We start from the raw sequence: 17,720 nt of genomic DNA, 5'->3' as shown, positions 1-17,720 counted from the left end.
GCAACCCCCGTCAGACATTGAAAATTCCTGGATCCGCCGCTGACTCTTTAGATCAAAACTCAACAACACTCCCGACCATCCAGAAATTGTGTCAAATTTGACCAGAATTTAATCACATTTGTCCTAAAATAACATTGTGGCACAATTTTATTTCAGTCAAATTTGGCAAAACCAGATGAAATCTTTCAGTATAGGAATCGAGTCAAAATATTAACTCTAACTTGGTCAATTTGATCTAAATACAAATTTAGTCAATACATCGACTCAAATTTGTAAAATTGTAGCCAAATTGTACTAAATTTTGTTATTTTTTGGTCAAATTTGACTATGACTGATGAAATCTTATATCACTAGGATTCTAGTCAAATAATTGTTGACAACATTGTTTTAAGAGTGAAGGATGAGTGATTGAATCATGTCATAACACAGGAACAAAACTATCAATAGCACATAACAGCCATTTATACAAGGGATCCTAATTTAATCATCCACCTCTTCGATAGTAATCATCCCCCTCCAGCTACGACATCTACTGTAAAAGAACTCATTTTCTTGTGCCCTGCAACAATTTGAAACATTTTTGCTTGTTTTAATTTCACTTATCTCAAGTCTGACATAGACTTACACATTTAATAAACATATTCGCACATTTTTAATTTCAGGAAAGCTTACAAGAACGTAGCAAAGATTAATACAGCATGAATATTTCACCTAATACTCGTTGTCTATTTTGCTACACATTTCTCAATTTTCTGATTCCAAGTGCTTGGCATAAAAATAGCAATACTTGGATTCAAAAAATAGGCACCCTCCTTCCCTTCACAGCAGTGCAAATTATTATCCAAATATATTTCAATGTAAATAAACATAAGAGACATCTGAAGAGTCCCATACATACATATATACATACATGAATTTTGTATCAAGAACATTTTTTTGAAACTATAGTGTATTTCATGTTGCTTGTATTCAGGTTAACACAACATTCAAATCATAGAAATGACAACAGTACATGTATGTAAATGTTTATGATGCTTGAAGATTATGCTGAATAGCCAAATTTGAAAACATGCCAATATTTAGGTGATCTGAAAAGAAAATTGATAGAAGTAACCTTTTCTACAGTGCCGGTATTAACTCATGACTTATTATGTGCATAAATTCTACTTGAGATGAATGACTTCTTATCCATTTTTGCATTTCTGATTTACTCACTAGCTTTCTCAAAAGCCCTTACTTTTATATTTGAAATCTGACCCAGTGATCCTTTCATATTGGAAATCAGTAAATTAGGGACAGAGGCGGAAAGTGGAAATTTACGTAAATTTGGTTTTTTCCCTCAAAAGTGTGGGGGGGGGAACAAGACAAATATTGGGGAGGGGGAATGCACCCCTTGCCCCCTTCCCCCTAGCACCGTAACTGATTAGGGAACAAACAAAATGATCAATGAAGTCCTTACCCTGACAAGGCTGACCCACTCCCTCCACATCTGTAACAAAAGGGGTGAAAATAATATCAATTTTTAAAAGCGTATTATGAGAAAAACAATCAAAATCTTTAACCCCTTAATGAAACTAGATTCATTCCTTGTGCTTCACTGATCTTTTTGGTTTGTTCCTTCATTTCAAATCAGTTCCATATAGACCCTTGTTCATCTTTCCAAAAAGTAGTGCAGCACAACAGCGTATGGCGCATTGATTGGTCCAGAATTGGCAGAAAGTGGGGCACGAAGTCTTCCAGAAAGAAAAAGGAAATGGGTTTTTAAAGATTAATCCCCAGTTTTTGCTTAGCATCTCAATCATCCTCATCTGTCCAGGACACAGTTATTAATACCAAATAAGTATAATAATAATTAATATACATGACCTATAAAGAACTGAACCCAAAACATAGCATACATCATACTAATGTTAAAATGTAGACAGAATCAGCCGACTGTGAATATCAAAACTGTGAATGTAAAGAAAATGAAGAGAATGTAAACCCACACATTTATAGTACACCCAACAATTAATGGTGTCTGTATTGGGCTTTTCTAGTTGAAATCCTTACACCCCCTATGGAAGACATGACCTTAATCGATCACATAGGGGGTGTAGATCAAGTAACCCCGTTTAAAATTCACACTCCCTGTGTGGAAGATTACAGTCATGTCTTCCATACCCGGAAATCACAAATAATGTTTTTAAAATGTATAAACATGTTATAAACATGTTTTAGTTTTGGTCAAAACATTTAAACAACATTTAAATGTTGTGTTATATAAAGGTTATGAAAACAATTTCAAAACATTTTCTACCAAAAACATCATAACATTCTCAAAATGTTTCAAAATGTTATTGCAAGATATGGCAAACATTTTTTATGACAAACATTTTTTGTCAACTCTTAATAACATTATTTTGGAAGAATGTTTTATCAATGTTCTTAGCAAATTGTATATCCTTTAATATAACCTTAGACCTGCATTTAAACGTTTTCTGTAAAACATTTTGTGTTTGCTCGATAGGGTGTATGGATGTCAACTAGAATAGCCCGTTATGCCTATACATGGCCTACATGCGTCGTTAGTCGTGTTCCATTGTCATAGGCCTAGATTTTATAGGTTCAGAGACAATGCGTGTTTACAACATTTTCATTTTTAGGAAAGTTCGCCTCATTACTTAAAACTGGTTCATTTTGAATACCCAAAAGAGTGGTTACCAACCCTTCTTGATTAATGACAAATACAGTCAAGAAATGAGACCAATAGCATTTCATACACTCTAAGATAGTGAGAACCAATCAGAGCAAAACGTTAGTAAATTACTAGACGTGCATTTTAATGTTGTACAATTGCACGGGCACGCACTGCGTGTAGTACGCACAGTGCTTTCGGACACGTTCATTTTACTTGCGGGTTGATGCATTTATATTTGCATGCATTTTCCAACATTTTTAGCGACAATTTTGTCATAAAAATTGTAAAAATCACAGGATTTTTTTCTTGTGTATGAAATAGCTTAATAAATGCGTATCACTTGTTGCTCGAGAAATTGTACAGAATAATGCACTCCCCTTCGGGGCTCGTGCATTAGACGCATCAACATCTCAGCACGCGTGCATTATTTTGTACAATTTCACTCTCAACAAGTGATACGCATTTATTATCATATAAGTAGAAGGCCCAAAGTTACTCAATTTGTGTAAAAATATGTAAATTTGTACGCATAAGCCTATCTTTACTTATAAAGTGGGGGAGATGGAATTTTGCCCCCACATACTACATTCTGGAGCACTATTACGGTGTCAAAATATAATTTCTTTGCATGCATCATGTACACAAGAGGACTTTCAGATGTTTCTAGTTATGCTGAACAGTCTTAGCCCATACAAAATGCTGTACATTGGCCATAAAGTTAGGAGTAGTTTTATCTCAGTTTTAAAAATGATATCCTTAAAGCAAATCTATTCAAAAGCAACGACTCTCTATGATGCCAATTTCTTGTGCATGTAATATATGTTACAAAACAAGAGAACCACCTTTGCTGTTCAAAATTTCTCCAGCATCTTTGCATAAAATTGCCTGATTATGAACCATGCCCTCTCTCTACTTGCTTTATGCCTTAAAACAGCCATCCCTTTAATTTAGTGTGTCAATGGGTCCCTTTTACTTGTTACAAAAAGAAAGCAGTGCCATGTCAAGATAATTTAATTGTTGCTTATAAACAACCTCTACCAGAACTCCCCTCTTTTAACCCTCTATGCAATCGGCAGTTACAATCAACAGGTTCCATAATTTTTTCAATGTCTTGAAAATATGTTTAATTTAAATTTCCATTAGCATATTCATAAAGATATCTACATGAAAAATATTTTCAAATGAGTACAAACATGTTGAGTAATAGGTCGGTAGTTCTTGGATATGGCTTGGAATTATCTGAAAGATCTTGTAATCGGGTGACTTTTACATATTGGTAAAACCCACATTCGCATTAAATGCACCTGTGCGGAGACCAGGATCATGTCACATTTACTCCTATCTAATACTGTTTACTTCCCTGGCTGAAATTTGATACACTTTTGATACACCACTTTTGATACGTATGAAAAATGTATGAAATAAAAGGCTTTGAATTGGAACCCTCATTTCATACACTTTTATGTATCAAAACTGTATCAAATTAACATTGCATACACATTTTATACATATCAAAAGTGTATCAAATGCCAAGATAATGTATCAAAAAAGTATCAAATGAAATGTATCCTTTCATTTCATACATATTTGATACATAATTATATCAAAAGTGTATCAAATAAGTAACTGTATCAAATCAGGGTTCCAATTTAAACTGTATCAAATTAGCGTTCAAATTTTTATCCTTTCATTTCATACACATTTCATACATAATTTATATCAAAAGTGTATCGAATATGTTACTGTATCAAATGAGGGTTCCAATTTAAACTGTATCAAATTTATGTTCAAATTTTATCCTTTCATTTCATACACATTTCATACATAATTTATATCAAAAGTGTATCGAATATGTTACTGTATCAAATGAGGGTTCCAATTTAAACTGTATAAAATTTGCGTTCAAATTTTTATCCTTTCATTTCATACATATTTCATACATAATTATATCAAAAGTGTATGAAATATGTAACTGTATCAAATCAGCGTTCCAATTTAAACTATCAAATTAACATTCAAATGTTTATCCTTTCATTTCATACACATTTCATACATAATTTATATCAAAAGTGTATCGAATATGTTACTGTATCAAATGAGGGTTCCAATTTAAACTGTATCAAATTTATGTTCAAATTTTTATCCTTTCATTTCATACACATTTCATACATCATTTATATCAAAAGTGTATCGAATATGTTACTGTATCAAATGAGGGTTCCAATTTAAACTATCAAATTTTCGTTGAAATTTTTATCCTTTCATTTCATACACATTTCATACATAATTTATATCAAAAGTGTATCGAATATGTTACTGTATCAAATGAGGGTTCCAATTTAAACTGTATCAAATTTATGTTCAAATTTTTATCCTTTCATTTCATACACATTTCATACATAATTTATATCAAAAGTGTATCGAATATGTTACTGTATCAAATGAGGGTTCCAATTTAAACTGTATCAAATTTATGCTCAAATTTTTATCCTTTCATTTCATACACATTTCATACATAATTTATATCAAAAGTGTATCGAATATGTTACTGTATCAAATGAGGGTTCCAATTTAAACTGTATCAAATTTATGTTCAAATTTTTATCCTTTCATTTCATACATATTTCATACATAATTATATCAAAAGTGTATGAAATATGTAACTGTATCAAATCAGCGTTCCAATTTAAACTATCAAATTAACATTCAAATTTTTATCCTTTCATTTCATACACATTTCATACATAATTTATATCAAAAGTGTATCGAATATGTTACTGTATCAAATGAGGGTTCCAATTTAAACTGTATCAAATTTTATGCTCAAATTTTTATCCTTTCATTTCATACACATTTCATACATCATTTATATCAAAAGTGTATCGAATATGTTACTGTATCAAATGAGGGTTCCAATTTAAACTGTATCAAATTTGCGTTCAATTTTTTATCCTTTCATTTCATACACATTTCTTACATAAATTATATCACAAGTGTATCGAATATGTTACTGTATCAAATGAGGGTTCCAATTTAAACTGTATCAAATTTATGCGTTCAAATTGTTATCCTTTCATTTCATACATATTTTATACATAATTATATCAAAAGTGTATGAAATATGTAACTGTATCAAATCAGCGTTCCAATTTAAACTGTATCAAATTAGCGTTCAAATTTTATCCTTTCATTTCATACACATTTCATACATAATTATATCAAAAGTGTATGAAATATGTAACTGTATCAAATCAGGGTTCCAATTTAAACTGTATCAAATTAGCGTTGAAATTTTTATCCTTTCATTTCATACACATTTCATACATAATTTATATCAGAAGTGTATCGAATATGTTACTGTATCAAATCAGCGTTCCAATTTAAACTGTATCAAATTAGCGTTGAAATTTTGATCCTTTCATTTCATACACATTTCATACATAATTATATCAAAAGTGTATGAAATATGTAACTGTATCAAATCAGGGTTCCAATTTAAACTGTATCAAATTAGCGTTGAAATTTTTATCCTTTCATTTCATACACATTTCATACATAATTTATATCAGAAGTGTATCGAATATGTTACTGTATCAAATCAGCGTTCCAATTTAACTGTATCAAATTAGCGTTGAAATTTTGATCCTTTCATTTCATACACATTTCATACATAATTATATCAAAAGTGTATCAAATATGTCACTGTATGAAATCAGTGTTCCAATTTAAACTGTATCAAATTAGCATTGAAATTCTTATCCTTTCATTTTATACACATTTATACATAATTATATGTCACTGTATCAAATCAGCGTTCCAATTCTAATGCTGGCCAGCGGGACCGCCCTATTTTTGATACATGCCATTTGATACACTTTTGATATAGTTTTTGATACACTTTTGATACAGTTTTTTATACACTTTTGATAGTTTTTTTGATACACTTTTGATAGTTTTTTGAAACACTTTTGATACAGTTTTTTATACACTTTTGATACAGTTTTGATACACTTTTGATACAGTTTTTTATACACTTTTGATACAGTTTTTCAAATTTAAAAATTCGTCCAATCAAGCTCAAATTCAACAAGAATTATCCTTACATGATCTAAACATATTTGCAAACATTAATGACCCCAAAGTGAAGGGGTCAAAGGTCAAATTTTGAAATTAGTCTAATCAAGCTCAAATTCAACACTGCCCTCTACTGCTAATGCTGATCTCTAGCACTTTCCCCATCACGGAGCAGCTCAATGCACTTTCCCTATCAACGTTCAAAATTACAACATAATAGGATAAATGTGTGAGAAAGTCTTGCAAAAAAGAAGCAAAACCCAACCAAAATGGAACATACATACATCAGAGGGCCTGCTTGGAATGCAGTGCTTGTCACTGAAGTTGTTACCCTCAATAAAGAGACAAAAAGGCTACCAATAACATCTACTATACAGGCATGTGCTATATTCATGCTTAATACATATACATTGAGGCACTATATATAATATATAGTAAGCTTACCTTATCAGAACAAAGTCAGATATTTCCTCTTTAATCACAGTCCCTGATTACAACTACATTGTAACCTAATGTGCAGTCTACAAGCATGTTTGTATCTTCATCATGATAAATAAAACACCATAATTTGCTCTAAAATACAGTACATTTCCAAATGCAAATCCTGGTGTTAACTGCATACATGCCACATGGGCAAATTTGAAAATGATGAGTCATTATCTAGACATGTGATCAGTTATTGATACAGTTTTGATACACTACAAAAGGTCAGTTTATGAAAGCCCAATTTGATACACTTTTGATATACCTCTAGCCACCCAAAATAAACTAAGTCCAATTTAATACGCTTTTGATACACTAAAAAACAGGCAAAGTCCAATTTAATACACTTTTGATACACTGTATGCAGCCAGAATTTGACTAAGTCCAATTTGATACACTTTTGATATACCTCTAGACACCAAAAATTAACTAAGTTCAATTTGATACACTTTACATACACTAAAAAACAGGCAAAGTCCAATTTAATACACTTTTGATACACTGTATGCAGCCAGAATTTGACTAAGTCCAATTTGATACACTTTTGATATACATCTAGCACCAAAAGTTCACTTTGATACACTTTACATACACTGAAAAACTGCAAAGTTCAATTTGATACACTTTTGATACACCACAAGCATGGCCAAAATTAACTAAGTTCAAATTTGATACACTTTTGATACATTTTTGATACAGTTAGGTGGTATTTGATACAGTTTTGATACCTTATATTTTCAGTTGATACATTTTCAATACACCCTTTGTATATCAAAACTGTATTAAATTGCTGTTTGATACAGTTTTAATACACTTTGATACACTTTTGATACACTTCTTGCTGTATAGAATTTCTGCTAGGGTTGCCAGTGTTTATTACCTGGTTCATCTGATTTCCTAAGATCTTCACAATGCTGTTCTAGAGTAGGTATAAAGGGATCTTTACCTTGTATACAAGTAAACATTACCTTTTATTTAATACTTTATTAGTCTTGACTTTATATTTATGACTTCACAAACAGAAATGCAATTTATGAAAATTTAATCTTGTAGAAATCTTTTGAATATAAATAATGTCAGATTCCTAAAATGCTTGGAAAATGTTCTTCTTAATACTTTTGTTGTATAAATTATGATAAAGTAAGACAATTTCCCCACACTGGGGAACTTTACACAAAAGGTAAGTTTATTCTACATTGTAACTTCCAAATGAGTAATGGTTGTGAAGTGCAGTCTAAAACATGTTTAGAAGATTCGTCCCATTTCCATTTTCCCCAAATCGGGAATATTAATCTTTCGCTTCAAACATATGTTTTCTCGGTGTACTATGTTTACTACAAAGTTTGAATAAATATAAAAGGATTGCTCAAAGCTCATGTTTAAATGTCAGTGTTTGTACCAACTGTAATAGAGCGGAACGCCAAAATTGAACAACTTCCAAATATGGTGAACTCTTGCCATGTTCAACATGACAAAATGGCTTTGTAGTGTTTTGAAATAGGTCCTACCTGCAACGACATACTATTTAAAGTGTTTTTAATGTGCTTCAAAAATGGCTGTGCATAGGGGAATGTGAACTTTCAACTGGTAGTGCTGTGTCTGTTTTTGTATACGAATGACCTAGTTAATGTATGCCAGCATTTAATTTAACACCGGGTGACTGGTAAAGCACAAAAGAAACATAATTTCATGACCCAATATGAGGGATTAAGCTGAATAATATAATATCATAATTTCTTTTAGTTGTTATCTTTTGCTGTTTTCCTTCCTTCCTTGCTGTTTCTTTCATTGCATCTCCAGCCTGCTGATTTTTCAGCTGATTTTTCTGTCATCAGCAGCCATTTGGGTTGCCCTACATTGGGTATACCCACTACAGCCATGAAGCCTATCACAGACAACCAGTCTAGTGGTTCCATCACCAGCCATTGGGTTCCCTGAGACCCAATACAGGAAGGAGCCTATGGCAAACATATATAAACTAGTCTAGTGGTTCCATCAGCAGCCACTGGGTTCTATGCAACCCACTCCAGCCAAGAGGCCTATGGCAGACACATATAACCAGTCTAGTGGTCCATCAGCAGCCAATTGGTTCCCTGCAACCCACTCCAGCCAAGAGGCCTATGGCAGACACATATAAACCAGTCTAGTGGTTCCATCAGCAACCACTTGGTTCCCTGTGACTCACTACAGCCAAGAGGCCTATGGCAGACACATACATTGTATAAACCAGTCTAGTGGTATCAGCAGCCACTGGGTTCCCCGAGACCCAGTACAACTAAGAGGCCTATGGTAAACACATTACCAGTCTAGTGGTTCCATCAGCAGCCATTGGGTTGTCACACACCCAATACAACCAGGAGGCCTAAAACAGACACATATAAACAAGTCTAGTGGTTCCATCAGCAGCCATTGTGTTGCCCGATACCATTATACAGCCAAGAGGCCTATGGCAGACACATAACCAGTCTTGTGGTTCCATCAGCAGCCACTGGGTTGCCCTAGACCCAAGCGCGGATCCAGGGGGGTGCTTTGGTGGCTGCAGCACCCCGGGTTTAAATCGCAAGGGAGAGAGAGAGAGAGAGAGAAAAGAAAGAAGGAGAGAAAGAAAGAGAGAAAGAAAGAAAGGAAAAAGTATGCACCAAATTGCACAAATTGAGTTCAAAAATGCAAAAAAATTCCCTAGGCAAGGGGACGCTGCTCCCTTCCAACACCCTGGACCCCCGTATTGGTCACTAACTTTACAGCAGGCACGGTTTAGGGGTGGGGCGGGCCCTCCTCCCACAAAAAAAGAGGAAATGAGAGAAGAGAAGAGAAAGGGGAAAAAAGCTTTTAAAAAAGGAGAAAAGATTTAAGAGAAAAGGATAAGAGAAAAAGTTAAATTGCACGTAATTGAGTAGGGCCATGCCTAAAAAACAGCACAGTCGGGTCGATCGGAAGTAGGTCCTATAATATAGGCCTGCAAATATTTTAGGCATTGCTTGAAGGTTTGTCCTTGTACCAAAAGCATGTGAAAATTACTCCGGGCCCGCCGATATGCAGGGCCTATCACATTTTGTCACCAAAGTCACTAGACGACAATAATAGGGAAAACTTGTCCACGAAAGGCTTCATGGACGGGCCGTCATTCACAAATTTTCAGCTTTTTCAAACTAGAATTTTACACACTAATAATAGTGCCAAAATGGTCCACCAAATCGCTTCAATTAGGTCTTAATTTTGCAAAATTGTCCAACTTCTGAGCGGGGCGCACCCCCCCTCAGACACCCCCTACATAGTGCATAAACAAGTCACCATTTTCGCTTCTGCTTTCAACATTTGCCAATTTATGTTTAAAACAATTTATAGGCCTACAACAATAGGGAAAACTTGTCCACGAAAGGCTTCATGCCACATCATTTCACAAATTTTTGGCTTTTTCAAACTAAAATTTAACACACTAATAGTGACAAAATGGTCCACCAAACCGCTTCAATTAGGTCTTCATTTTGCAAACGTTTCTTACTTCTGAGGGGGGCACATTTTTTAAATTTTATTTCAAAGCACCCCAGGGGAAAGCAGTATCCGCCCTTGCCTAGACCCACTACAGCCAGGAGCCAGGAGGCAGATGGCAGACACATATAAACCAGTCTAGTGGTTCCATCAGCTGCCACTGCATGGATTGCCCTAGACCCACTACAGCCATGAGGCAGATGGCAGACACATATAAACCAGTGGTTCCATCAGCAGCCACTGGGTTCCCCGAAACTCACTACAGCCAAGAGGCCTATAACAGACACATATAGTCTCTAGTGGTTCCATCAGCCGCCACTGGGTTCCCGAGACCCACTACAGCCATGAGGCCTATGGCAGACTCATAACCAGTCTAGTGGTTCCATTAGCAGTCACTGGGTTGCCCTAGACCCACTATACATCCAGGAGACCTATGGCAGAAACATACCCAGTCTAATCATGCTATTGGTTCCATCAGCAGCCACTGGGTTCCTCAAGACCCACTACAGCCAAGAGGCCTATGGCAGACAATATAGTCTAGTGGTTCCATCAGCAGCCACCACTGGGTTGCCCTAGACCCACTCTACAGCCATGAGGCCTATGGCAGACACATAACCAGTCTAGTGGTTCCATCCACCAAGCTAGACCCCCATGGCAAGGAAGGCCCATGCACATGTCTGGCACCCGAGGGGGTCGGTGGTTCAAAACCTTCTTCTTTCTTTCTTCCTTCTTTCCTTCCCCCTCACCAAAGAACAACTGGGTGTTAGGGTAAATAGATTGATGTCAAATAGATTGAAAACACTGATAAGTAAATTTTGGAAAAACATTTATATTTTTCAATACATTGAAAGATGACAACGCCTTAGTTGACAGACCTTGCCATTCATAATGATTAACAAGACCTTGCCATGCATAATGATTAACCAGTAGGCCTACAGTTTATATTATGTTACCATAGTTGGTAATGAGTAGATAACCCAGGATAAAGACAGTTTGACAAGTTAATATATTACAGTTATGCACCAATACCACCAAGTAACAAAATCACCTTAGCTAGGGCAGCAAAACTTCACTTTCAGGATGAATAAGAACATAATGACATTTTTCCAATTTCTATTGTTAATAATTTTCATTGTTATATTGTGTTTTGTGTTGCATAACCAACTGGCTTTTCTTAAGGTATCACCTTTGACAGTTTGCCAAGTTCACTTCCACTGCCAAATGGGCCATTCCAGTTGAAATCCATTCACCCCCTATATCAGGCCCTCTCAATTGGTGGCGCACGCGTCACTTGTAGTGCTTGGAGTCAGTCGAAGTGGCGCACAGTAATTTTAATGATTTTTTTCACATAAATCTTGAACAAAAAAGGGGTGAAAATACCCAATCTGGTCCTTTAAAAAACCTTAAAATCCAGGGGCCGCTGCCCCTAAAGCCCCGATAAATCTTCACCACTGCACCTTACTCATACGCATGAGCTACCTCAAACATATTGGCACTTCATGATCACTAAAATTTTCCAGTTGGCACTTCAAATAAACTAGTTGAGAAGGCCTGCCCTATAGAAGACATGACCTTAATCTTCCACACACAGTGTAGATTTCAAATGGGGTTACCTGAATGGGTGACTCCATTTGAAATCTACACCCCTTTGTGAGAGATTAAGGTTGTGTCTTCCATAGTATGGATTTCAACTGGAATAGCCCAGTGTTTATACTTTAAAATACACCATTTCATCCACAGAGCTGTCAGTATGCAATCTATCAGTGTTTGAGATGAACTTTGACATTTATGTAAATACCCCTGTATTTTAAATGTTTCCCCCTCTCTACATCTTAATCTGCCCCTGCACCTAGGTCACTTTCAGTGTAATAGCTGTTACCCCCCTGAAATTCACTTTGCCCCACCATGCCACTCCCCCAAAAAAAAAAAGTTCCTGGTGCCACCAATGGGCAAGCATGGTACTGGAGCCCCAAATCTCCCCAAAAAGATTGATTATCCTAGCATAATGGTCAAAATATTTTAATAACACTAAAACATTTTTAAATGGAAAATGTTGAAAAACAGCAACATTTTTAAAATGCTGTCAAAATGTCATTATAAAACACTTTTTGGCAAACATTTGTGCATAATATTTTGTTTTAAATACTTAAATAACATTATTGTAACAAGTTTTCAAAAATGCTTTTGAATGTTATTAAATAATGCAAATTTAGAACTGGTAGGGGCAGGGCTCAAATATAGAATATTTGTCACTCAGGGGGCAACCAAACCCTTGTCCCTTGTACGCTATGACACTACATGATACTATTGATAGAATAGCACATGAGCATGGATACCATTTTGCTCATCTCCAGGCTTGGAAAAAATAGGCAATTTGGCAATCTCCTTGTCGGGAAATTTGGTTATTTGGAGGGATAGTATAAGAAATCCTGCTAAGTTTGTGGGAAATTTATCTCTCTTGCCAGGAAATAAACATATTTTCCAAGTCTGCTCATCTCTCTAATGGGATGGAGGATTTGTATCCAGAGGATACTTCACCTCTTCCTGGGTATGGGTGCCCATGCCTGTACCTTAACACTACCTCCACCCACCACATGTCAATGGCAGGTACCTTTGCTATTAGGCAGGTAACCTTTCAAAAGTACCCCTGTTTGGCAGGTAATAATTTTTATGTAATCGGTGTGAGAGCAAATGACGCTGAATAGGGGGGCAGTTTTTTTTTGGTTTTGTTGATAACTTTTTAAGAATTACTGGCCTAGAGAAATAAGTAGATGACTAATAGCATGCAACTCAATACCAGTAAGTTAACAATAAATAACATGATCATAATATTACCAATCATGTGGGTTTTCTCTGGAACAAATTGGGATAAAAGATCTAAGTATCATTTAATTAACAATTAACTAATGCTTACAACTTCGGATTTGGGTGATCAAAAATCACATCTGAAATGGAGACTAACGGCACAGTGGATATTAATTATACAATTTTACAATGAAGTAATGTTTATTTACTACTGTATACTATTACTATGGGGTTGGTTGGCCAGTAGCCTCCCAGTACCACCACACAATCAGTAGCATAGCCAAGGGGGCCAATTGGCTCCTCCTCTGTGGGATGCTGGTATTGTAGATTTAGGCTTTTTGACCATTTTTCTTCAAATTCCCCCAGAAAATCACATTCCCCCTTTTTGACCCCCCCTCCCCCCTGGAAAAACCCTGTCTATGCTACTGCACACAACCTGTTGTACATCTCACCCTGTTGATTCAGTGATATAACCAGATGAGTGGACCCTAATCAAGAGTATCCTGGTCAATGAAGAGGCAGTTTAATAAAGAAGTCTACAGAGAGGAACAATGGGCGTAGCCAGGGGCAACTGCCCCCCCCCCCCGTGAGAAGTCTTGCCCCCTCTTTCCCCTGTGGGATGATGACCACCCTAATATGTAATATTTTTAGCTCTTTTTGTACCTTTTTGGCCCATTTGCAACCATTGTCGTCAAAGTTTGCCCCTCTTAAAAGTTGGCTTTCCCCCCTTGTCCCCTATTTGCCCACCCTCTGAAAAAGTGCTGGCTATGCCACTAGAGGAAGTTCCACTGCATTTACCCCACTGTAGCCCCCTTGTTAATGAGATGTAAAATGTTAAGTGTCAGCCTCATTTAGCCACCCACTTGTAATTCACTATTCAAGTACTTCCCCCATCCTCTTTCCCGAGGGGGGAGGGATTGCATTTAAAAGTACATTACCCGACCCAGGGACCCCTGTATATAGGCATTACATACCCCACTATCTAGGCCTACATGTATTACATATCATGTAATTTGTTTCTACCATTACCAATCCCGGGTTGTAGGGTCGGTAAATTACAAAATGCTGTACGCCCCACCCCTGGGGCACACCAACCTGCTAAACCTTATGTAGCTTACAATCCCCACCAGTGCCCACAATTCCCAGGATAGGGGGTGGGGAAATATTTTAATAGGGCATGTATGGATTGTGAAAATTACCTTTTCTCATCAATAAATGTCAAACAAGTTTTAAAAATTTATTCATCCACCTGCAACAACTTTCGTCTGTCTTGATAAGTGGGGGAGGCACATTTAGCCCAAATTGTCAAAAAGTGGCTGAAAAGAACTGTCAAAAATTGCTACTTTTCCTAATTTTCCCATGTTCCCCAGGATTGACTCACAACCACCCTTTAGACACAGGGGAGGGGACCAAAATACTTGCGTCAACTCCTACTCTTTAGTAGAACTACTCTTGACAGTCATTTCTTTACATCACTTACCTTGCATTTTTCACACTCCAAGTTTCATTGTCCACATATCCAGAAGTATCTACCAAGTGATGATGATGATGATGACTGGCAGCACTGCAAAGAGGATGGATAAAAAACAACAAAACACACAACTTTTAGCAGCCAACTTATGACCTCAACCTGTCACACAGCTTCACTCTCAAGTGATGATTAGATGGGGAAACCCCTAAACAGAATTATTAATGTGTGCGTGAAATTTGTTAAGAATTGGTGAACATCCACGTTCACATTTACACGTTCACTTTCAATTGTGAAATGAGAAATGGCACGTTTCATCTTAGTAGGGCAAATTCACGTGTAGGGCATACTATGCCAGACGTACACAATTAACATACAACGATTGGCTTGCTATACCATGCTAGCATAAACTTATTTTAAGACTCAGCCATTTATGGGTGAATCCCTCACGTACAAACATTTTTTGGAAGAATAAGGACTACGTGCTTAGTTTACCTGACGGCTGCGGCCTGAACTTCGGCACTGATTGGAATAGCGCTACTCATGCTGGTTGCTGGCGTGACATTCATTTCTAAGACACCTCAACTTGCAAGAAAATACCTCATCCAGATGTAACGTAGAATGACATACTGTGGTTGATCACTTGTGTTATGTTGAAATCAGGGTGGGTTTTAGATCTGTTCAGGCATCGCAACTTCCCTCGATGTAGTTTGGCGAGCCGAACAGACCCCATACATAACAACATTCAGTAGTACATTCAAAGCCCAGCGCAGTAGCTAAGTATTCAGTACGTGCAGCGCATATACAGCGTGTATTAGCGCCACAAGTAAACAACGTTGCCGATTGGTTGAACTTGACGTCACAGAAATGAACCAAATGCACCTGTGCGTGACCTTGCCAGGAAAGCTAATCAATGGCTATTATATTACAAATTCTTACGCCCGTAAAAATGGCATGAAACTGAGCAATTTCTAATACAGCGTATGCCAAGAAAAACACCTTCATAGCATATGGAATTATGCAGCTATTTTGTCAAACCGATGGCTATGATATTTTGATTGAATGGCGCTGATAGCTTGCGCATATTTTTTCATAAATTATCAGAGGGAGTAATATTTCTAAGCAGCACGACATTCTACCTGCTGAATGAAGAATCTGTGTCAGTCGCCAGAACTCTAAATGTGGTCTACCGACTCTACCAATATGAAATATGATACCTTCCTTATTATTTACATGAATTTATGTTATAAAATAATATGTTGCACTTGTTACATCATGAGGATGCGGTTTCCCGAGATATTGAGTCGAATATTTTATGTTTTAGCGCACGAGCCTATTTTAGGGAATTTCCCGTTTGCACAAGTTGATCGCTATTGCTCATTGACCACGCCCACACAACTGACCAGTCAGCCGTCCAGTTACAGCGTAAATGTGTTGCACTTTGCAGCGGTCATATAATTTCAAATTCAATTATTTTGAATTATTTATTTATTTTGAATTATTTATTTTTAAATGGATTGTAATTATTTAATGGTATACCGTATGTTTATTTCTGCAAACATTTTAGTGGCATAGATAATTTGTATCTGTCATTTGACTTTCATATTTAATTTGGAAGAATTCTCACGGCCCAACTTGGGTAAACAAATAAACAAACAAAACAGATTCATTGTTTTTTGCTACGATGAGGTTGTTGATGTTGTTAGTATTAGTGTTAGTATTACTCCACAAGTCCACAACCACCATTATAATTATTATTATCATTATCATCATCATCATCATCATCATCATCATCATCATCATCATCATCATCATCACCATTATTATTATTATTGTTATTATTATTATTATTATTATTATTATTATTATTATTATTATTATTATTATTATTATTATTATTATAAATTTTATCATTTCTTTTCTTCGTCTTATAACAATCTGTATCAAGTTTAGAATAAATGCAAAACCATATACATTAATCAACTACCGGCCAGCAAACACAAAACGTTCTATAGAAAACGTTTAAATGTCGAGTTGGTAAAAAACGCTTTAACAACATTCATAAACCTTTTTTGAAAACCTGATGCAAAAACATTCGAACATAATATTAGTAAGAGCTGAACAATATTTCAGAATAATATTTTAACAACATTTTTAAAATTTTTTTAAAATGTTGTGGTGGGTTTATTTTCATATAAAACGTTTTTAAAATGTTATCATGACCTTTATATAACCAACAGTTTATTAAAACGTTTTGACCAAAACCAACACGCGTTTTTGACATGTAAATTAGAACGTTTCAAGAACATTTTTGTGTTTGCGGACCTCCATGGGCATAATCAGGAATATGTTGTGAACTTGCAGTCTTCTTGGACTTTGATGATCTAGCAGGATTGGTTCATAGTGCCACAGAATCATGCCACCATGGTATGTCAAAATGTCACAATCATGATTAAGTATATTAATAACCAATTATTTATCATAAAAAAAGTTTTAAAAAAAGTTCAAGTCAATGTCAACAAGAAAATGTTAACTTCTAAACAAAATATACAATATAATTTTTATATTGACATAAACCCGTTGATTAATAATACCAGCGAAAAGTATTCATTTATTTTACCATTTATTTATTGGTCTTTATAGCGGCCTCCTGCTCACCACGGGGTTTTATACTTGGATTTTCATATCACTTTTATATTTAATTCAATGTCATTTAGAAAC

The 17,720-nt window shown here is 35.6% G+C and overlaps 1 protein-coding gene across 1 annotated transcript in view; it reads right to left on the bottom strand.

The window, feature by feature from the left end:
* LOC140152809 (uncharacterized) overlaps positions 1–17,720 on the bottom strand; it is a 172,665-nt gene that overhangs the window by 125,772 nt on the left and 29,173 nt on the right. Inside the window, 1 exon segment of the mRNA XM_072175309.1 lies at positions 15,012–15,095. Within this exon segment, the coding sequence (XP_072031410.1) occupies positions 15,012–15,095 (84 nt within the window).

This window comes from Amphiura filiformis, chromosome 5 (assembly GCF_039555335.1).
Source record: "Amphiura filiformis chromosome 5, Afil_fr2py, whole genome shotgun sequence".
NCBI lineage: Eukaryota > Metazoa > Echinodermata > Ophiuroidea > Amphilepidida > Amphiuridae > Amphiura > Amphiura filiformis.
Note: the sequence above shows the minus strand (reverse complement) of the source record. Positions and strands in the feature narration are given on the sequence as shown.